At 39.7% G+C, this 23,937-nt stretch overlaps 1 protein-coding gene across 2 annotated transcripts in view; it reads right to left on the bottom strand.

Moving 5' to 3' along the window:
• Positions 1-23,937, bottom strand: part of cad (carbamoyl-phosphate synthetase 2, aspartate transcarbamylase, and dihydroorotase) — a 95,534-nt gene that overhangs the window by 32,940 nt on the left and 38,657 nt on the right. For both annotated transcript variants that reach the window (XM_063035657.1, XM_063035663.1), the window contains exons 17-32: positions 21,737-21,981; positions 20,963-21,209; positions 20,350-20,448; positions 18,290-18,514; positions 17,945-18,127; positions 16,482-16,700; positions 14,171-14,338; positions 13,195-13,377; positions 10,875-10,979; positions 9,456-9,701; positions 9,265-9,346; positions 8,904-9,070; positions 8,348-8,512; positions 7,531-7,662; positions 5,569-5,770; positions 475-665 (exon numbers count right to left, since the gene is read on the bottom strand). In XM_063035657.1, the coding sequence (XP_062891727.1) occupies positions 475-665; positions 5,569-5,770; positions 7,531-7,662; positions 8,348-8,512; positions 8,904-9,070; positions 9,265-9,346; positions 9,456-9,701; positions 10,875-10,979; positions 13,195-13,377; positions 14,171-14,338; positions 16,482-16,700; positions 17,945-18,127; positions 18,290-18,514; positions 20,350-20,448; positions 20,963-21,209; positions 21,737-21,981 (2,859 nt within the window). The remainder of the gene's footprint in view (positions 1-474; positions 666-5,568; positions 5,771-7,530; positions 7,663-8,347; positions 8,513-8,903; positions 9,071-9,264; positions 9,347-9,455; positions 9,702-10,874; positions 10,980-13,194; positions 13,378-14,170; positions 14,339-16,481; positions 16,701-17,944; positions 18,128-18,289; positions 18,515-20,349; positions 20,449-20,962; positions 21,210-21,736; positions 21,982-23,937) is intronic.

The following is a 23,937-nucleotide window of genomic DNA, read 5'->3' as shown; positions in this document are numbered from 1 at the left end:
ATTGACATTAAGCCAATTAACCAATTGTACCATTACTAACCAGTACATGGGGATGGTGTGAGCAGAAGAGTGTCTGAATGCCTGTATATCAGGGGAATTGTATCAATTAATTAATCTAACAAGACAAACTTTCCTGATATAGCCAACCAATTAGATATTTTACTTCTATTAGGGCTTAAAGATCAGATAAATAGGACACTTTCTAATATTACAAACTTGCCAATATTCATAAAGAAGGAGGACAAAAGATTGAATGGCTTGAATGAACATGTCACATACACCAAAAATAAAAAATAAATTTTGCAAATCATAAACACAAGTTATGGTCAAAAAATGCTGGAGGAACTCGGCAAGTCAGGCAGTATCTATGGAGGGGAGTTAAGAGTCAATATTTCACCCTGAGTTCCTCCAGCATTTGACAGTGTTGTTTATTTTGCAATACAGTTTCAGACAAACTTCTCAAGACTCCTCTACCTCAACATAAGTGTTTTCCTGAACTGGCAATGAGAAGATTTTCCGGGGATTTTCATACAGCCTTTTAATTAGATCATCAATGGTGAGTCTTCCCTCACTGATGGCTGTGAGGAGTAGTGGCAACATGGTCTCTAAACCAGGATAACCTGGTGGTGGCGTGTCGCTATTCTTCTCTTCAACAGAGTGTGGAGCTGAAGAAAAGAAGATAAAATGATTAATGAACACTTTCCAAGAACACAATTACTCTGCCCAGATGAATTTGTAGCACGTTACTACAAATTAGGTTAGCATGTACTACTTCATTGAGTCTTGGGTGAAAGAAGATCATAGTTGGGAGCTTAACAACCAAAGATGCATGTTGTGTCAAAAGGACAGGCAAAAAGGCATAGAGGGTGGGGTGGCTTTTTTGCTTAAACAAAAATGAAATCAAATCCCGAGAACAAGGTGACAGAGGATCAGACGATGTAGAGCCCTTGTGGGCAGAGTTAAGAAACTGCAAGGGTAAGACGACCATAATAGGAGTGCTATTCAGACCTCTGTACAGAAGCTAGGATGTGAGATATGAATTATGAGAGAGATAGAAAAGGAATGTCAAAAGGGCAATGTAATGATAGTCATGGGGGATTTCAATATCCAGACAGATTACGAAAATCAAGTTGGTGCTAGATCCCAAGAGAGGGAATTTGTAGAATGCCTATGAGAAACCTTTTCAGAGCAGCTTGTAGTTGAGCTCACTAGGGAAAAGGCAATTCTGGATTGAATGTGGTGTAATGAACCAGATTTGATTAGAGAGCTTAAGGTAAAAGAACCCTTAGGAGACAGTGATCAGAATACGATAGAATATGAGGGGGAGAAGGTGAAGTCAGATGTACAGTATTACAGTGGAGTAAAGGGAATTACAGAGGCATGAGAAAAGAGTTGGCCAAAGTTGATTGGAAGAGAATGCTAGGAGGGATGACAGTAGAACAGCAATAGCTGGTGTTTCTGGAGGCAAGCTGGAAGGCGCATCCCAAAGACAAAGTACTCTAAAGGGAGGACAAGGTAACCATGGCTGACAAGAGGCATCATAAAAGGAAAAGATAGGATATCTTTTCTAGCAAAAATTAGTGGGGAGGTAGAGAATTGGGAAGCTTTTAAAAACCAACAGAAGGCAACTAAGAGGTGAGAAAAGGTGAAACTGGGAGGATAAGCTAGTCAATAAGAGGATCCCAAAAGTTATAAAGGGTAAAAGAGAGGCAAGAGTGGATAAGCTGGAAATGATGCTGGAGAGGTAGTAAATGGCACACAAACTCAATAAGGATTTTGCATCGGTCTTCAATGTGTAAGACGGTAGCATTACGCTAGAAACTGGGAGGAAGTGCTTGGAAAGTTGAAAGGTTTGAAGGCAGGTAAGTCATCTGGACCAGATGGACTACATCACAGGGTTCTGAAAGAGGTGGTTAAAGAGACTGTGCAGACATTAGCAATGATCTTTCAGGAATCACTAGATCTGGAACGGTTCTGGAGAACTGGAAAATAACAAATGTCACCCCAAGAAGGGAGGGAGGGCAGAAGAAAGGAAATTATAAGCCTGTTAACCTGACTTTAGTGGTTGGAAAGATGTTGGAGTCTATTATTAAGGATGAGGATTTGGGACTTGGAAACACATGATCAAAAAGGCCAAAGGATGGTTTCCTTCAGAGTACATCTTGCCTGATAAATCTGCTGGAATTCTCTAAGGAAATGATTGGCATTATAGACAAAGGAGACTATGGATGCTTGGATTTTCAGAGGGCTTTGACAAGGTGTCGCACGCCAGGCTGCTTCACAAGAGCCCATGGTATACAGGAATGATACTAGCATGGATAGAAGACTAGCTGACCAGCAGGAGGCAAAGAGTGGGAATAAAGGGGGCTTTTTCTAAATGGCTGCTGGTGACTAGTGGTGTTCCAAAGGGTTCGGTATTGGGACTGCTTCTTATCACGTTATATATCAATGATTCGAATGGCAGAATTAATGGCTTTGTGGCCAAGTTTGTGGACGATATGGAGATAGGTGGTGGGGCGGGTAGTGTTGAGGAAGCAGGGAGTGTGCAGAAAGACGCAAACCGGGAGAATGGGCGAAGTAGCAGCAAATGGAATATGGTGCAGGGAAGTGTATGTCATCTACTTTGGTAGAAGGAATAAAGGCACAGACTATTTTCTAAATGGGAAGAAAATTCAAAAGTCAGGGATGCAAAAGGACTTGGGAGTCGTTGTGCAGATTTCCTAAAGGTTAACTTGCAGGTTGAATTGGTGGTAAGGAAAGCAAATGTAATGTTGGCATTCATTTTAAGAGGACTACAATACGGGGCAGGGTTGTTATGTTAAGTCTTTACAATGCAGGGTGAAGCCTCACTCGGGACTATTATGAGCAGTTTTGGGCCCCTTATCTATGAAAAGACGTAACGGCATTGTGTAATAACCCAGATCTTATTAGGGAGCTTAATGAAAAGGAACAGTTAGGAGGCAGTGATCATAATACCATTGAATTCCCACTGCAATTTGAGAGGGAGAAGCACAAGTCACATGTATCAAGTATCGCAGTGAAATAAAGGGAAATTAAAGAAGCCTGAGAGAGAAGCTTGTCTGGGTGGATTGGAGAAGGATACTGCCAGGGATGACGGCAGAGCAGAGATGGCTGAAGTTCTGGGAATGGTTTACAAAGCACTGGACAGATATGTCCCACAGAAAAAGAAGTTTTCAAATGGCAGGGCTAGGCATGGCTAACAAAGGAAGTTAAGGACTGCATAAAAGCCAAGGACATACAAGGTAGCAAAAGTGAGTGAGAAGATAGATGATTGGGAAGCTTTTAAAATCCAACAAAAGGCAGCTAAAAGAGCCAAAGAAGGGATAACGATTAAATATGAGGGCAAGCTAGCCTATAATATAAAGCAGGATACCAAGTTTTTCTCAGTTATATAAAGAATAAAAAGGAGATGAGAGTTGATATTGGACCACTGGAAATGATGCTGGTGAGGTAGTAATGGGGGATAAAGAAATGGAAGATGAACTTAATGGGTACTTTGTATCCATCTTCACTGTGGAAGACACTAGCAGTGTGCCAGAGGTCCATGAGTGCCAGGGAGCAGGAGTGAGAGCCATTACTATTACAAAGGAAAAAGTGCTGGGCAAACTCCAAGTTCTTGAGGTGGACATAGTCACCTGGACCAGATGGACTACGTCCCAAAGTTCTGAAAGAGTTTGCTGAAGAGATAGCAGATGGATTGGTTATAATCTTTGAAGAATCACTTGATTCTGGCATGGTTCTGGAGGACTGCAAAATTGTAAATGTCACTCCACTCTTTAGGAAGGAAGGAAGGTAAAAGAAAGGAAATTATAGGCCAGTTAGCCTAACCACAGTGGTTGGGAAAGTGTTGCAGTCCATTGTTAAAGATGATAATGATAAAATAAGCCAAAGTCAGCATGGTTTCCATAAAGGGAAATCTTGCCTGACAAATCTGTTAAGAGTTCTTCAAGGAAGTAACTAGCAAGGTGGACAAAGAAGAGGCAGTGAATGTCATTTACTTGGATTTTCAGAAGGCATTTGATAAGATGCCACATGAGGCTGCTTAACAAGATAAAATTCTATGACATGACAGGAAAGATACTGGCATAGATAGCAGAATGGCTGACAAACAGGAGGCAGCTAGTGGGAATAAAAGGGGCTTTTTCTGGTTGACTGCCAGTGACTAGTGGTGTTCCTCTGAGGCCAGTATTAGAACTGCTACTTTTCATATTGTTTGTCAATGATTTGGATAATGGAATTGATGGCTTTGTGGCAAAGTTTGCAGATGATACAAAGATAGGTAAAGGGGTTGGTTGTGCTGAGGAAGCAATGCGACTTGGAAAAAATAGGCAAAAAAGTGGCAGATGGAATAATGTTGGGAAATGTATGATAATACATTTTGGTAAAAGGAACAATAGTGTGGACTATTATCTAAATGAGGAGAAGGTTCAAATATCATAGATTCAGATGGACATAGGAGTCCTTGTGCAAGACTCCCAGAATCTCATTGAAACCTATCAAATATTGAAAGGCCTAGATACCGCTGACGTGGAGAGGTTGTTTCCAATAGTGGGTGAGTCTAGGCCTCAGATTAGAGGGACACCCACTTGGAACAGAGATGAGGAGTAATTTCTTTAGCCAGAGGGTAACAAACCTGTGGAATTAATTTCCACAGACAGCTGTGGAGGCCTAGTCATCAAGTACATTTAAAGCAGAGGTTCAGCCCCGAAGAAGGATCCTGTCCTGAAATGTTGACTACTAATTCATTTCCATTGATGGTGCCTGACCTGCTGTATTCTTCCAGCAGTTTGCACGTGTTGCTTTGGATTTCCAGAATCTGAAGAATTTCTTATCTTTATAAAGGTTGATAGATTCCTGATTGGTCAGTGTCAAAGGTCACGGGGGGAATGCAAGGGAATGGTGTTGAGAGGGAGAGTGGATCAGCCATGATGGAGTGGCAGAGCAGACTCAATGGGCCTAATTCTGCTGCTATGCCTTATGGCCTCACTGCCACAGGATGTTCATCAAAACGCTGTTTATAAAAGGTAGCAACTATGACAACCCTCTATTCAAACGCCTTTACTGCATATGCAGTTAACAAATACAAATGATCACAGCGCCACCATCAATTAAACTATACGTCAAAGAGCGGTATATGTTGGCCAATATGAAGTCAAATTTAAGCTTTTGCTCCAATTAAGTAATTGTTAGTTCTTCAACAGGAAAACAAAATTACTATTGCAATTTTATTATGCTCTGTGGAAAAGCAGCTTCATGCAAAAAAAAAGATATGGCAGCAAAAAACACTTCTCATCTCATTTACTACATACTGCCTGCCAGATGTGTGGTTACTTGCTGTAGCTTGAACCCATTCTGCACAGCTACACCCACAGGGATCTTGAGACTGGAATTACAGCAAATAAAACTGTTGGTTGCAGATTACAAAGATGTTTCACATCACTAAGGCAGATAAAATATTGAAGATTTTTCTAAAAGAATCCCTTACTGCTTCACCCCATGACCCAAATTATAAAAATAAAAGCAGAGCTTGCTGATTTAATTACATACCATGATCAGTCGCGAAACAGTCAATTACATCCATATTTTCCCAGAGAGCCTTGACATCCTCTTTAGTGCCAAGCATTGGTCTAACCTGGCCCTTGCCATGGCCAATACTTTCAAGGTCTTCTTCACTTAAGAAAAGATGGTGAGGAGCCACTTCACAGGTTACCTGTACACCTTTCTGCTTTGCAGCTCGTATAATCTGGATCTGGTAGAGGTAACAAAATGGCATTATCCATTAAACGTATTCTCACTGCCTCAATCATTTTTAGATTTGGAGATGACACAAGTCTATTTGACCAGAAATTCAAGGGGAAAAAAACATTTATAATATCAAATCAACTGAATAGAAATATTCAGGATTCATCTTTTCAATAGATATCCAGCAGAATAGCTACATGAATGGGTTGAGGGCTGAATGGTCGACTGCTCCCAATAATAGTATTCTTCTTTCTCCCAACAATCTAATAACGATGTTACAGAATTCTGTGTCACACCTAAGTCTCAAATACCCCATAGCAAGAATTTGATTTCGATTTTGATGCACTATTTCTCATACACAACATAGTTAATTTAGCTGTATGAAATCATTAAGCTTTTGCTGCAATTAAGTAACTATTTTTAGTGAGGACATTTTAGTACTTTAACAGAAAAGCAAAAGTAAATACTAATGCCAAACCAGCAGAATGTCTAAATTTTAAGGTCCCATTGAAAGCCAATCTTCTACATCACTTTAAAAGCATGGGAGTAGCACCCACTTGTGCTACTGTCAAAAAAAAACACACACAAAATTCAAGCATTTGCAGCTTACACAAATGACCAATTTTCATTTCTCTTTTATTTCCCGAAATTTGCTGACAACACTACACTGACTGGCCTCATCTCAGATAATAATGAGGCAGCCTACAGAGAGGAAGTCATCACCCTGACACAGTGGCGTCAAGAAAACAACTTTTCCCCCAATGTTGCAAAAAAACAAAGGAGCTGGTTGTGGACTACAGGAGTAATAGAGACAGGCTAACCCCTATTGACATCAATGGATCTGGGGTTAAGAAGCATACACATCAACACGGATCTCATGTGGTCTGTACATACCAGCTGTGTGATGAAAAAGGCACAACAGCACCTCTTTCACCTCAGACGGTTGAAGAAGTTTGGTATGGCCCCCCAAATTCTAAGAACTTTCTACAGGGGCATGATTGAGAGCATCCTGACTGGCTGCATCACTGCCTGATATGAGAACTGTACCCCCCTCAATCACAGAACTTCGCAGAGAGTGGTGCAGACAGCCCAGCGCATCTGCAGGTGTGAACTTCCCACTATTCAGGACATTTACAAAGACAGATGTGTAGGAAGAGACAAGAAACCCGAGTCACCCCAACCACAAACTGTTCCAGCTGCGACCATCCAGGAAACGGTACCGCAGCATAAAAGCCAGAACCAACAGGCTCCAGGAGAGCTTCTTCCACCAGGCCATCAGACTGCTTAATTCATGCTGATGCAACTATATTTCTATGTTATATTGACTATCTTGTTGTACATAATATTTGTTATAAATTACTATAATTGCACATTTGAACGGAGACGTAAGATTTTTACTCCTCATGTATATGAAGGATGTAAGTAATAAAGTCAATTCAATTCAAAAGGGGCCCTTGGATAGGCACATGGATGAAAGAAAAAAAAATGGAGGGACATGCGAGAGGGAAGAGTTAGACTGATCTTTGAGTAGGTACAGCATTGTGGGCCTTTTCTGTGCTATTCTGTTCTATAAAACTTTGAAAAAAGATTCTTCACTATGCTTATTTTGCAAATAGCGAGATGTGGCTTTGATATAAATAATAAGCTAAATTTTACTTCAAACTATGAAGTTTGAAACTCCTCTTTTTTTATCAAAACTTTTAAAAATATAGGATTTGAAAACGTATGGCTTATTTGACACAAGTACAGTTAGACAAGTTTGCTTACCTCCTCCTTCCGAGCTACATGGCAAATGTGAACAGGTCGCTGATATAGCTGAGCAACCATTAAAATAGCTGCTACAGTCTGTCTTTCTGCATGTACAACTATAGGCAGATGTTTAGGCCACTTCTCAAAATGCTGAAAATGACAAGTAATTGTATTTAAAATTCATAATTAGGCAACAAAAATATGTTAGTAGGGATACTTGCTATTCTTATAAACATGAGCAAACTGAGCGATTTCATTTAAAATGTGCTTTAATTATACCCCAAACCCCTTATCTAAATAGAATAAAAGCGAATTGTTGGGCTTATTTAGAGCTGTTTGAAACATTCATCTCACATGACTCTATTTGCAAAGTAGAAAAGCAAGAAAATTTGATAGACAAGACCAATTACAAGCATCTTTTAAAAAAAAGCACGATGAGTGCTCGGGCAAGGTAGAGGATCTGAAGACAATTGGAAATTCCACGATATGACAAAAAATTTGAATGCCACAAAGATTATGACATGGCATTGAACAACTTCAAAATTCCAGGAATAATAGTGAATAATTAGCTCCTAAATAGAGAATAAAATTACTGCACTACACTATTTAAACAACAAAGCACCTTTCTCCAATTAGTGTAGAACATTATTAAATAATAATAATGTTCCTGAGCCAAACAGGAAGGTTTACATATCAAGTCAGTGCATCTTCCAAAATTCCATGCTTAATTTGAAAATGGGACTTCTCCTTTACACTGAGTTCTATTTAAGTCATAAAAGAAAGGGAACAACAGAATCCATTTCTTGTAATACTGGAAAAAAAATATTTACTATACCTCCATCCATAAGGATACATTATCCATTTTGAGTGTTGAAAAAGTGTCATTTAAGTACATCTTTAACCCAGCAGCTGAATTGCTTATCAATGGTAAAACATCAGCATTGTCCAAAGATGCTCCCAGAAACAATGCAAAGTCACACCGAGCACCAGCAGTTGCTAACTGGAAGGAAAATTTTGTCATTTAAAACAAGTTATCCACGATCTACAACATTACATTAGCAAAAGAGAAATCTAATTTATTTTTTTATATAAGTAGTCCACACCTCACTAGACTACATACATCATTTTTGCCAAAAAAGGACGGAAGATTTAATAATTCTTCTTGTATCATGTGGAACTAATACCATTAAGCAATTGCACAATTTGCTCAAGGTATGTGGAAGAAAACATTTGGCCAATAATTTGACAATGTACCATTAAAACACCATAATCAGAAAACATGGCCATTTTTAATATCCACAATATTTCTCCTTAAATGTGACTGCATACAAAAAAAGTACATAACCTACACTAAAAAACATTTTTTTTAAAAATCAAGGTAATAATTTTACCTTCTGTACAAGTGCAAATGAGTTCTGATCTGTGACTGGAGGGTTTGTGTTGGGCATAGCACACACCATAGTAATACCTCCTGCCAAAGCCGCAGCAGTGCCGGAAGCAAAATCCTCTTTGTATGTCCCACCGGGCTCCCGGAGGTGGACATGGACATCGATCAGACCTTAAAGTACAAAGCACACCAGCAACAGATAAAACTTACTTTTAAACTCTTGCTGTATGCACGGTTTTACACTTTTCCAAAATCTATTCTCAAATATGTATTAGTAGCCAAAATTAGCAACTCTTTATACACTTTGCCCAAAAGCTCTAATCCCAACTAAAACATTTAAAAAGCAGAGTAGTGATTGCCATTACCTGGTAAGCGAATTAACTTGAGAGATGTCATGGAGTCTACATGAGTCTTCACTGGAGGAGTAATACCGACCAGTCGCAAAGCCTAGAGCAAAAAGATACATTTTAAAAACCTTGTGTTTCCCCTTGAATAAAGCTGAAAGAATACGAAAAGAATTGCACTTTCACAACTCAAACTCTATCTAAGAACTTGCCTCAACAAACAGTTTAGTGCACTTGATGTCAGTAATTAATGGAACAGAACAATCTATGGCTAATCGCCTGGTACGGTAGCCCTTCGTAACAAATGAAGAAAGACGTCTTCCTCCAGAGTTCCTCATGGAGAGATTTATAACCAAGTCAAAGTGATTTTCTTCCAAGTAGTCCACAATACTTCTTTGCCTCTCTTTCAAAGGACAACCATTATCACAATCTTCAAATGGCCAATCCACAGCCTTAATCTGCAAAAAAACATCAATTACTCCCATAAAATCTTCAAGCACTGATAAATTAATAAAAGAGAATTTTAACATTAGGACCAGAATCAGGAAGACTTCCCTCTACTGGTCGCAAGTAATGAACACCATAAGATGCAAGAGTAGAATTGGGCCATTTGGCCCATCGAGTCTGCTCCGATCTATTTCCCTCTCAGTCCCAGACTCCTGCCTTCTCCTCATATTCTTCACGCCCTGACTAATAAAGAATCAATCAACCTTTGCCTTCAACATACTCAATTAACTTGGCCTCCACAGCCGCCTGTGGCAACAAATTCCAGAGTCACCACCCTCTGGCTAAAGATCACCTGTCTCTAAGGTATCATGCCCTGAATTAAGATAACTGGGGAAAATAATGCTGCATTGTAAACGGGAATACTACTTAACAAGATCAAAAACACTATGAAATTTCACAAAAATATACAGTTTTCTGGCAATTTAACATGCAAGGTTCTTAAAATTTTAATATATGTTTATATAAAAACTATTGCCCTAATACAAGTTTTATTTTAAACTAAAATCAATGTCTTAAACCACCCAGAACCAGGGTACACAGGTCAGAGAAAAAAGACAAGTTACGCCAGACTTGTCTATGTTGCCAGATTTAATAATATTATCAGCTGCTCACTGTTTCCCCAAAACTAGTTATTACACATCAAGTTTTCAATTTTCAGGGTGAATGTTATTTGAGTAATTAACGCATTTCATTCCAAGAGAACCATAACCTTGTCAATGGGTTTAGCTGGCTGTGTGCCTCAATGACCCAGAAAGCTACGCTGGGTTAGGGCTTTATGCTTGGTAGGGTCACCCATGCTAAACAGGTCAAAGGGTAGAGACTAAGAGTAGTCTACTGGTCCTCCAGGTTTGAGGGTTCAGTTCAAGGCTAACAACCCTAACTGGTAAGACACAATCGTTGCAGAAACAGCAATGAAGAATCCTTTTACATCTGAAGAGCCACGGGAAGAGGAGGAGGGCCTTCATTGCTACCCTAAATGCCAGCTGCGTAACGGACGGCAAGTAATTTCAAATATTATGCAAACGGTCCATTCTTAACCAGAGATATAGTCATGTCTTCTGCACAGATATAGTGGACATTTCCTCTCTCTCACTCTCAAACACATAGGTGCATACAATCCTTACCTTAATGCCGTGCTCAGTGTAAAAATCTGCTGTGCCCAGACTTGCATACAGGCTGTACCCAAGTTGTTCTAAAGACTGGACTGTACTTAGCAGTTCACTCTTATTCTGGAGTTCGAAAAAGAAACCATCAAATCTTCAAATTACAGATTCTGTAAATTCCAGCTCAATTTACAAGTCAGGTTCAATACAAAATAGTTGTAATAATTAAATTTAGAACTACAGACATCAGAAAGACTAATTATCAAAAAAAGCTTAATGAAAAATAAAATGAGACAAGTGTTTATTATAGAGATAAATATATTCCTCAAAAACTGCACAAATACCGATAAACTTTCATAACCACAGGATGTCAAAGTGGTTCTTGGGAAATATTGCTGTGTGATTATATAGGAACACGCAGTGTAAACTTGTCTCTCACAAATAGATACGAGATAATTAACCATTTTGATGACACAGGAGGCTCCTCGTGCTGGAATCTGGAGCAAAACTCAGCTGACCGAAGTGAATAAAACAATTGATATTTCGCATCAAATTCCTGCATCAGAACTGGTGATATGGTGATCCTAGCTGAAGGACTGGTTCCTGCCGGAATCCTACTTTTGTTTCCCTTACACGGTGCGCCCATTGCAAAGGGAATAAATACTGCAGCACCCCAACCTTTTGACATGCCAGCCTAGAGAATGCAATCAGAACAGAGCAACAACCAACTGTCCAACTCTGTGCAGAATACTACCACTCACTCTAGGCCAGGGGTTCCTAACCTGGGGCTCACTGACCCCTCAGTTAAAGATAAGGGTCCATGGCATAAAAAAAGTTGAAACCCTTGCTCTAGGCTAAACGTTTTCTCATGTGACGCCAAACCTAAGTTATCAGACGATTGATACTAATGAGAGAGATAAGGGAGACAATGGAGAAACGTTCAAAATGTTAATGAGAGAGGAGAGAGAGAGAGATAACGGAAAAGAAACACAATTCAGAATACTGACAACAGGAATTCTGCAGATGCTGGAAATTCAAGCAAGGGTCTCGGCCTGAAACGTCGACTGCACCTCTTCCTACAGATGCTGCCTGGCTGCTGCATTCACCAGCAACTTTGATGTGTGCTGTCAGAATACTGACAGACCGGTTGCTTTGAACCGGAACTGTTTGAAGTTTGATGGACAGGCAATATCCCAGCAGGGGGATAAAAAGAACAGGTTTGCTAAGGCACGGGACACCACGAGATCACAAGATAACGAGACCCTGGAAGAACGGTGTGCCCCCACAAGTTGGTGGGAGTTTGGAGGTCCAGTTCACGGGAACCGACCATAGACACACAGGGTGCAAAGGTACGATCGGTGGGAACCTGATGTGTCAGCCCTTGCCTGGGTGCCGGGTTCACCGCAGAAGAACGGTCGTATCCGGAACGGAGGGATCACAGTTGGTGACCACAGCAGGATAGAAGACATAAAAAGGGTCCGCCCGAAACCAACTGTGAAGAACATCAAAGGTCTGCCTGAATCAAATTTGCGTCTCTCTCTCTCCCTCCCTCCAACGGCACAACAGCAATTACTGCAAACTGTACTAAGCAGAACTGAACTCTGTGTCACTTGAGACTGATCATTTTACCCCTAGACTGCGATAGAGCTTGGTTGATTCCTATTACCCTAGTTCTGTGTACATGTGTGTATTATCATTGCTAACCTGTTGCATTTATATCCTTACAATTTGAGTACTGTGTTACTTATTTCTTTAATAAAACTTTATTAGCTCCTAGTAATCCAGACTCCAACGAGTGGTCCATTTCTGCTGGCTTGGCAACCCAGTTACGGAGTACGTAACACTCAATATCAAAGTAATCCATGTCTGCTGTTCCATATATCCTCATTACCAAAAGTGAGGAAACTTACAAAAAAACAACTGGCACACAGGATTCATTTCAGTAATGTACAGTAAAACTCCTGTAAACCAGTATGTTCAAGAGTCAGGTGGTGTTGAACTTCCAAATTCTGATTTTATTTCATTACTACTCCAAAACAAAATTTAAATTCACTTTCTTAATATATAAAAGATTAATTATTTTATTATACAGTAGAATAATAAATTTTGCAATTAACCCAGTAAAGGAAATATGGGAACAGGAATTCCAGCAAGGAGGCAGGCAGCACAGGAACCATCACTAGATGCTGAAGCCTTAGTATTTCTGAAGTTAGATAGCAGATTATCAGAACTCTTTCCACCCCACCCCCAACCAAAGAAATGCTTGTTATTTTCAAAAACCAAAGAAAAAATTTAACATCTGCAGTGCATTTGTCAAAAAACACTTCTAAGCTGTACTTACTTTGTAGCTGCCGATTGAAAGCAAGATATTCTTTTTTGGTATTTTAAAGCCTGTGCTCAACATGGCCTTGAGATAAGCTTCATAACGATTTTCTCCAAAGCAAGCCACTTCTCCAGTACTTGTCATTTCTACCCCTAATACCACATCTGCCCCAGCTAGGCGAGAAAATGAAAACTGGGGCACCTGCAAATGAGATCACACAGAGCAAAATCAGACTTCACCACAGATCATCAAAAAAAAATTACATATTCAAAGGAACACAAACATGTTTTCAAAAAGCTACCTTACTAAATGGCCTTCCTTAATTTTACTCACTTTGTATTCACTTAATAAAAGATGTGCATACTTTGGCAGTAGAAACCATGTCACCTTTCATTAAATGTTATCAATCTACACGTTCAGGCTGCTTCTCTATCCACAGTTGTTACCAGATTTACTGAATATGCTTAGCACCTTGTTTTTATTTCAGGATTACCTGAAGTACAACCCTTTCCCTTTGTTTAGATCAAAGCAGGGCTTTCCATCAGGATCTTTATAACAAATGCTTCTTGATTACAACCTAGCAATCTTGGTTTCAAAGGCCAAGCCCTCACAGCGAGTCCCATAAATTCTTCTGTTGGTCTGCGGTGTGTGTGTTTTTTTTACATCCAGCAACATTTCAAGCTTGGCCTGCCAATGAACTAGTGTTTCAGTTTCATGATTTCTGTATTATTACTAAAAGCAATTGAACTTCATAATTTACACAATCTGGTGTCGCCAAGATTGTTATTTTTAAAACAGTGCTTAAAAGTAATTTGTTAAATACTGCATAGTGCAGCAGAAGTTTTTCCAATGTAAATTTACCATCTAAGCAAAGCTACTGTTCTTTAAGTCAAATGTCATAACGAGCATTTTAGTATTTTGTTCAAGGGAATTGCCAGACTGCACAGAGCAATATTTCCACTTTCCAATTCAATCACCATTAACAGAAGTTTACCTTTACTCCAACGATCCCTGAGCCACTCATTAGTCCTACAGGCTCAACTTCTTCACCCATGATGACTTGTGTCGCCAAAGCTATCATATCCACTCCAAGTGTCTTCGACACAAACGGGAAGGAACGTGAAACTCTCACGTTACATTCTATGACCTTGAGCTGATTATCCTGCAGAGGGGATAAACGAAAAATAGCTAAGTAATCAGAATGTCACATGCATGTGCATACCCCAGTGCTACAGTAACAGAGTGGTGAAGAGTCCATTCATGACCCCACAGACACTCTTCCAGAGCAACGTTCCTGTTCCACCCCTGGTTTTCAATGTAAATTTCTTCTCCACAACACGTTTTTTTTAAAATCCAAGTTCCCCTTCAAAGCCACATCAAATGGATTATGCTCAGAAACTCAGATGTATCAGGATCCTGACTGGATTAGAGGGCACATTCTAAAAGAGGCTGGACAAATCTGGGTTGTTTTCTTTGGAATGACAGAGGCCAAGGAGCAATCTGATTAACATCTATATTATCATCAAAGGCATTGACAGAGTGGTTAAACAGTATCTTCCCCCACCCGCCCCCCGCCAGGATCAAAATGTCTAACACTGGAGAGCATGCATTTAAGGTGAGAGGTGGCAAGTTCCGAAGAGATGTGTGGGGCAAGTTTTATTCTTCCCCTTTTATACAGAGAATGGTGGGTGCCTGGAATGCACTGCCTGGGGTGATGCAGGAAAATTATGATAAAGTCTTTCAAGAGGCCCTTAGACAGGCACAGGAATATGCAGAGAATGGAAGGATAAGGACACCGTGTAGGCAGAAGGGATTAGTTTAGTTTGGCATTGAATTGTTAGCTGGGTAACTTGGCACAATCTTGTGGGCCGAAGCTCTTGTTCCTGTACTGTATTGTTCTAAGGTCTATCTCTATCCATAACTTTTATATGGTCATAAAATTATCAAGATTAAAAATTTCAATGCTCCAATGTCAAATTATATAATACAGCCTCAACTACTGGACTGATACCAGAAAACAGAAACTATAGGCCAAGACATGGTTAACCTTGAAAATGCTCTAGGCTTGATGCTGTGACAGGTGAAAGGGACCCACATTTCTCATGAAAGACAAATCGTGCGGAGTTACTTCAGTGTCATCTCTCAAACAGCAACTTTTATCAATAAGGAGCAATCATTATAAGATACGCAGGAGCAGTCAGTCATCAGCAAACTCCATTCCAAGCTGATATATTGCCACTTTAAAATGGTGTGGCGTGCAGTGTTCTATCAATGTCGTTATGTCTCCACTCAGGAACTCCTTACTCAATAGCACAGAAAGACTGCAGTGGCTTAAGAGGGCAGCTCTCCATCACCCTCTCAAAGACAAGTAGAGATGGGAAATAAATGCTGGCTTTGGAAGCTACACACAGATCACAAAAAATATTTCACCATCTTTTCGTGATTTATTTCTATAATCTCTTATGAACTTGTGCAAGCTTGTTTATCGGTTTCACTCACGAACTTCTACGTTTTGCTTTTCTGATCCACAGAAAAGTGTCAGTTCACATAAGCAATTCCTATAGGAAAGCTATTTTCTGATCATGAATCCAAATGACTTGCTGCTGCAGTAAGGAAAGGGAGGGTTAGGAAGAGAGGGAGAAAGAAGAGTGAACCTGGAATCTTGCTGAAACTCGAGGTTTAGCTGGAAACCAAACTTAAAAAGTAATGCGTCAAGAGAACTCAGAATTCCATCTACTACAAAGGAAACTCAAAAGTTAAATTTTACATTTGACCACTGATGCAATATTTTCACATTACAAAAGTAAGCACAAAGTGACGGGGTGGTGCACTAACCAAAAATATTTGCCCAGCACTAGCCTAATCTGCCTGGAAAGATCTTTGCAAATTGGCTTTGCACTGATCAGTGCAGCTTCTGTGGTGCTCCAGGGACTGTCAAATTGGCTGGTGAGTAATGTTAGAAAAATTAAACCGACGCAGCACAGACCACTTCTGCAAAATTGGGATTGAAGCTCACTGGAGACACGTTATGGTATCCAGACACATGTCACGGAGTGCTCAAAGTGAACAATATATCCCAAAGTGCAAGTTACCATGTAAAATATTGAATGCAATTAACCAAGCATTTCCAGCAAAGATGTCTTTCACTTTGACAAAAAAAAAACACTGCTGCTTTTGTGATTTAAGTTCAATACCTTCAGGAGTCAATTATATTCAATTACATCAGAAAATAATAGGATTAAGGATACTTGGCTTTTATTTAATTCAAACTATTCAAATAATAGTTTATTAAATGCGGATCTAACCTTTGCAATGAGCTGAAGATTGAAAGGTCCAGTGGCTTGTAGTTCCTGCCCAATTGCACAAACAATGGCTTTGATTCGTTCCGTTGTTTTCTGATTTAGGTCCTGCGGTGGAGTTACCAGTGTAGCATCGCCAGAGTGGACCCCTGCATTTTCAACATGCTCTGAAATAGCTACTGCTATCACTACTCCGTCACAGGCCACCGCATCCACATCAATCTCCTGTATCAGACACAAATTATGCATCTTGATTATCATAAATATCTGCACGACTCTTCGAGACTCAGCTCCAAATGATTACAACTTCACTACGCTATGCCAGTTCACCACCACTAAGTACATACCAGACTATAATGAAACTGAGACAAGAAACTATAGACGTTACGAGTCTGGAGCAAACAAACTGCCGGACGAACTCAACAAGTTAAGGTGTATTTGACCATCATTCCACCCCTACCGACAATGGTTCTACCCATCAACCTACCAGCCTGTTGCACCCTTCCTTCTCAATTCTAATGCACGTACTGGCTTCCTTCCTTCTACACTCAAGTCCTGATGCAGGGTTCTAACCCAAAAAGTCACAAATCGTGACCTGCTGAGTACTTTCAACAAATTTTCACAACTGAAACTGAATTTAATTAGGCAATAAAGAACCAGCTGCATTAATTCATTACGATAGGATGATATTAATTCCTGCGATTCACCCCACTAACATAGCTTAAAGCTTATATTTAGCTTGTTACTTATTTAGAGATACAGTGGGGATCAAGCCCTTCCAGCTCAATGAGCTCAGCAACCTGCCTATTCAACCCTAGCTGAAACATGACCATTTATTTATAACCTAACTGGTACATCTCTGGAAGGTGGGAGGAAACCAGAGCATACGGTCATGGTGAGAATGTGCAAACTCCTCACAGAGGGTACCGGAGCTGAATTCTGACCTGCGACGCCCCGAGCTGTAATAGCGTTGCGCAAACTGCTGCAGGACCGTGGTTATTGGCTTTCACAATATTTCCAAAATGCAGGCTTCCAAGTCAGAAATCAGATTCAGTCCAAAACTGATGAACTTGGGACAGCTGACAAGTGTAAATGAACACACATTATCAAAAGTTTCCAGAAATCATCAGCTAATGTGAGCACTAATACTCTTCGAATGGAAATCACACCCTTTTAAAATAAAAGATTCTTAGAAAATGCATTTCTGTTGAATTTATAGAAGGGATATCACTGCATGTGCAAGACCTCTTGATAAAGAATAAATATAATCTAAAACACAGGATACTTGATTAATTATTCTGATTTATTGTTTTCATTCACTATTTCAAGCAGAATTCTTCTCTAGACTAGGGAGGAATTCTGCTTCACGTACAATGCATGAAAACAATAAATTAGGATAATCACAAAGTACCAGCAACACATTTGAGGTGCAAAGTAATTTAGAATCACAAAAAGACAGACTTTTTAACCTTGGCCTCCTGAATGAATTTGGAAATGACAACAGGGTGTTCCTTTGAAACAGCGACTGCGCTACTGAGGAACTTCTCTAGGTCGCTGTCAGAATAAGCAACATTCATAGCAACCCCGCTCAGCACGTAGGACGGGCGGATGAGACATGGATAGCCGACTTTTGAGCAAAACTTCTTGGAGGACTACAGAAAGAAAAGAGACATTTTAAGTTTTGCAATTCAATTTTATAGGTTAGAAGACAAGACAACTTAGAACGCCTCAAATGCTTATGTCGATAGTGAAGTGAACTAACTTGTACACTTTATATGGATTAACTGCTTGCAAGCACAGTATTGGACACACACCTCTGTATCTGACAGTTCCTTCCACCGTGGCTGGCTGATACCAATTGTATCCAGCATTCGGGAGAATTTGAAGCGATTTTCAGCGGTATCAATGGATTCTGGTGACGTACCCAAGATTCGGCATTGCTGACGGTGAAGATCCATTGCAATATTGTTTGGCAACTGCCCACCCATTGACAAGATGATACCCTCTGGATTTTCCAGTTCATAAATATCCATCACTACCTGGAAAAAAAATGTACAGTCAGACAAGTATTTCAGCAAAAGTGAAACTTACTAAATATTGCCTCCACCACCACCCTCGCCCACACAAGTTGAACAGCCCCTTGACAAAGTCTTCTGTCAAAACCCTTTGCACGAATGGCCAGATTAAGAAATTGATAACATGATGCCCAGCACAAAGCAATCGACTTGAGCTTTCTGAGACAAGGTACGCTGTTAACTGTCATAGTTAAGGCCTGAAAAATTGGCCATCTTCTAAACAAGCGTTGGGGGAAAAAAATAACAATCAGAATTTAAGACAACCTGGGAAAGGTATCAGGGTTCCAGATATAGAGATACAAAAGAATCAACTATTATTCAGTTGTGGACAAACAAGCAACTGCATGAGCGGAACCACTTCTTAATGTTTTATAGCACCATTTCATTTTGAACCAGGATAATTCTGGAAGGACAATGTTCCCTTACCCCTAAAGAAAACTCAATATGAAATGTGATTTTATGAAAACCACAAAATGTTTTGCCTGTAAACACGAGTCTTCATATCTAAAACTGCAGCAGGTTAAAAATACATTTTGTTGCATAGCATTGCTCAATCCTGTGATTAGTAGCTTCGATTTTCAATTGCCAGCATGGTATATAAAGTCCATATCCTGAAGCCCTGCATGCATGAAGATGACATCACTCAAGTTAATGCGGGCAAAGATGTTTGTTCTGAATGGCTCAGCACCTCACCACACGATGTATCCGAGTCGGTAGGATTGCAGAATGTTTAAAAAGGGGCATTCAAGTTCAAGCAGCAACGTACAGGTCCCTCCACATCTTACAAATACCCATTTCTGTACAACTTGCACGTGAACAAGTGTCTGAGAGCCCTGCGTGATGGATATGCCAGCTGCTGCAGGGCTGGGGCCATCTTCTGCCAGTGAGGAATCTGACCGGTGACCTGTTTGGGTAACGAACAGTCCACAGAAACAGAACTCTGACCTAATCTGGGGAGGACCTGGACTTATTGTTACAGAAAAGCATATCCTCCATTTCAGCTCACAATAAATGCATCTCATCGTCATTGGAATAACATTTGCACTTTGTGTCAGCAAGCTAGATGGAAGAATGCGATGGAAAAACGATTTCTATCACAGAGGTGAGGAAATATATGCAGAATTAAAAGGGCTAAAACCTAACTGACTTATTAGCAGCTTGACAAATCGTGCTGTGAAAATAATGGATGAACAAAGAAGTGTTGGTTCCATGAGAAGCTTCTCGGTCTACCCTTATCAAAATATGTGATAACAATGTATATCAACAGCTCGAAGCAGTATTCTGGGCTCACTTGGCTGCAGATTTTCCCAAGCTTGGTGAGCAGGGACTCGGTTTTGCTAACTGAGAATGCAAGCTTGCTAATAAACACTATGTACTTTTAAGTAAAATGTGTTTACGACAGTTATTCCCTGGGGCTGAACCTGAAGACCTCTGGTAGAGAGGTAGATCGAGAAAAATTGCTCCACATTATTTGTCATAAAGAGACTGGGAAGTTTACAGTGTAAAGTCTGAATATTGGCTTTCTAAAAAAAAATAAAAACAAAAACCACAAGACCAGGAATGATTTAAAGTTATAGAAGTTATGTCAGCCCATTTTATACACATTACAGAAAGTACTATAACAAATAAAGCTCAAACTCAAATATGAACTATTGAAATCAAATGAAGCACCTCAAAAAGGAATAATTTTTAGCATTAATTTATTACATGAGTATTTTCTCTGCATGTACAATTATAAATGTAACAACAGGAACAAAATCTGAATCATAGGATGTACACTACTTTGAAAAGAAACTTACTTCAAAAGAAATTTCATCAAAGTAAAGCCGGTCACACATATCATAATCTGTACTGACTGTTTCTGGGTTGTAGTTCACCATGATTGTCTTGTAACCCATCTGTATGGGGGATAAAAAACACAATTTAAAGGCATTTCATTTTCAAGAATGCTGAAATCCACTGAAATACATCTGCTGTTTAATCAAGTAAGGAAATCTTTGTTTTTATAGTTCAGTTGATTGTACAAAATCTAAACATTAGAAATTAAAAATAACCTATTAATTCATTACATATGAAGAAGTATATCAACAGCTAGATTTTTTCCCCATACTTATGGAAGAGTTGGGATGAATTGGACGTTCATTCTTCAAAATCATTCTAATTACATGGGGGAAGCAAACTGATGGCAGGAAAGTTGATCTGTCAGCTAATATGCAAACTGAAAATCCCTATGTCCTTCCCTGCTACTCTTATGAAGGAGAATTTCTTAATTACCCATCAGCTTTAAAATGAAGCAACTCCCAAAATGTGGTACTTACCGCACCCTACCTGTAACATTATAAGCCCAAGCTACATTTCCCATTTAGTTCCTTTAACATATTATTTGCCAATAAAGCAGCTTTGAAGGCTGACCTTGCGTAATTGCTTGATACATCCAACAGCACACCAATCGAACTCGACACTGCTTCCTATCCTGTATACGCCAGAACCGATCACCATCACATGCGATTTGGTAAAGTCAAGGTCATGTTCTTCACCATTGTATGTCAAATAGAGATAGTTGGTTTGAGCAGGCCACTCTGCTGCTACGGTATCAATCTGCTTCACCACAGGAAAGATCTGCCATTCCTGTCTCAATCGTCTCACTGCCAGTTCAGTACTAAGGAGAGACAATCAAAGCGTTTTACGACCATTATAGTGAAGACACAGAGATCTTGAACACGTCATTACTCAAGGAGAAAGAAGAGGCTGAAAAAAATTTTTCACCTCCCCAATCTTTCAGCAAAAGTAAGCAAAGGTAATAAGCCAATCTGAATGTTGGATTCTGATTTTTCTTTAAAACCAGTGGCTTTATTAGACAAGGTCTGCCAATCTACATTATAATTAAATCTTAAGCCAAAAGCAATCTTCAGGTCTTCCAGTACAGACCAAGCTAGTGAACAGCACACTCAGAAAGTCATCATTCAAACAATGCAGGTGCAGCTTGCCTCAATTTTCCTACACCACTGCTGGAAAAACTTACAACACTGCATAGAACATGATTAACTTTGGAATTTTGAGAGATTGGACAAAAGGTCAAGGTGACTAGCTACTGAAGTGTGGTTAAGACCACATTTAAACAATCGCAACTTTAATCCAGAGGTTTATAAACGTTATAAAATCAATGCAAATTGTTTAGTTACTGACCTTTGAATGGCCATTGCAATCTGCTTGTCAGAGAAACCAAGACGTTTAGCTTTCAGAAGAATAGGACGAGGCATTTCATCCTTCGTGTACAACTCAAGCTTCTTTGAGTATTCCACAATATTCTTCATTTTATGAAGAAACCACTTGTCAATTCGAGTCAACTCATAGAGACGATTAATTGTATAACCTGCCTTCAATGCTGCAGCCAGGACAAAAATTCTTTTATCCGTTGGAGTTTCAAGATCCTAGGAGCAAAATCATTAAATGGGCAAGTATTAATCAGAAATTAAGACAATGTACAAGAAGATTATTTTGAATGTTGGACCACTTAAAGGAATAAGTAGGTATCAAAGTAAAAGCTTAAACAACCCAAGGATAATATAAACACAAAAGATTCTGCAGATGCTGGAAATCTTGAGCAACTGACACAAAATGCTGGAGGAACTCAGCAAATCAGGAGTATTGTAGAAAAGGAGTAAATTTTCGACATTTCAGGCCGAGACTCTACATCAGGTTCTCAATATTTATTTGTTCCTTTCTTTATGATTTGCAGTTTGTTGTCTTTTGTACATGGAACACCTAAGATGGTGTGGTCTTTCATTGATTCTAATATGGTTATTATTCTACAATGGATGAATTGAGTATGCCCACAAGAGAATCTCAGGGTTGTACATGGTGACATATATATGTCTGCTGATAATAAATATACTTTGAACTGTACCCTATTTTCTATCGGTGAGCCAATCCTCTCATCATGTTGACTTCCTTTCTGTGCCTCGTGGCGCATCGGGTGGCAAGCCTGCTGTTTCTTTAGCATTTGTCTGTTGTTCTTTTAAAACGAGGCTGACTTGCTAGCTCAACCTTCAACCCAACACAGACAGCAAGCGTGCAAGGAGCCGGCCAGATTCGAACCCAGGACCACGGTGCAGATGCCACTACACCACCGGCCAGCCACTCCTGGTACATACTTCTCAATTATCTACTCTCAATACATTCAGAATTTTAATAAGTCTGTCAAACATTTTCTTCCCATGAGAATCATGTAATAGTATTTTTTTAAATAATTATTTTCTAGCTGATAACAGATACTGGCTGGCCAATCCATTTTGTCTCACTCTTTACTTGAATCAGTGCATTTGATCTGTGGATTTTTTTTTCCCAGGCCTTTCCAGAATAAGAATAATTTTGGAAGAACAGAACCAATGCATTTGTTAACTCCACAAGTGGTTTATATTAAGACCATAGTTAGCAAGCTAATTTAGACTCCAGAACTTCTTTCAATGGTCTTCCAAGTGATGTTTTCCTTAAGTTTTTCTTTACTTTGACATTAGTTAATAATTTCAGAAGCTCTGGAGAGAGTAATCATAATACAGAATTTTACATTTGAACAGCATGATCAGTGGAATCTCACTGGAAGCAGTGCTGGAATCTCACCTGTTTACAGTTTATATTAATAATTAAGACAAATGAACTGAGGGCATTGCAGGTAACAAAGTTACATAGGGCAAAAGAGTCTGCAGAGAAATATAGACAGCTTAAACAACTGGGCGAAAATTTTAAACACAAGAGATTCTGCAGATGCTAGAAATCCAGAGCAACATATACAAAATGCTGGAGGAACTCAGCAGGTCAGGCACCTTCTATGAAGATGAACAAACAGACGACCTTTCAGGCCGAGACGCTTCATCAGGACTGGAAAGGAAGGGGGAAAGATGCCGGAATAAAAAGGTGAGGGGAAGGGAAAGAGGACAAACCAGAAAGTGACAGGTGAAGTCAGACGGTAAAGGTAAAGGGCTGGTGAGAAAGGAATTTCAGGAGAGAGTGAACCATGGAAGAAAGGGAAGGAGAAAGGGCACCAGGGACAGGGGTTAGGCAGATGAGAAGTGATAGAGGCCAGGATGGGAAACCGAAGAGGGAAGGAGAGGGGAAAAAGAGAGAGAAAAAAAAATTACCAGAAGGAGAAATCAATGTTCATGCCATCAGGTTCAGGTTGGAGGCTACCCTGACTGAATATTAGATGTTGCTCCTCCACACTGAGGATGGCCTCATCATGGCAGAAGAGGCAGCCACGGACCATCATACTGAAGTGCGAATGGGAATCGGAATTGAAATGGCTGAACACGGAAATTCCACTTTTTGTGGATGAACTGGAGATGCTTGACAAAGCAGGACCCCAATTTATGTTGGGTCTCACCAAAGTA

Source organism: Mobula hypostoma, chromosome 2 (genome assembly GCF_963921235.1).
Source record: "Mobula hypostoma chromosome 2, sMobHyp1.1, whole genome shotgun sequence".
NCBI lineage: Eukaryota > Metazoa > Chordata > Chondrichthyes > Myliobatiformes > Myliobatidae > Mobula > Mobula hypostoma.
The sequence above is the reverse complement of the archived record's forward strand: the minus strand, read 5'-3'. Positions and strand labels throughout refer to the sequence as shown.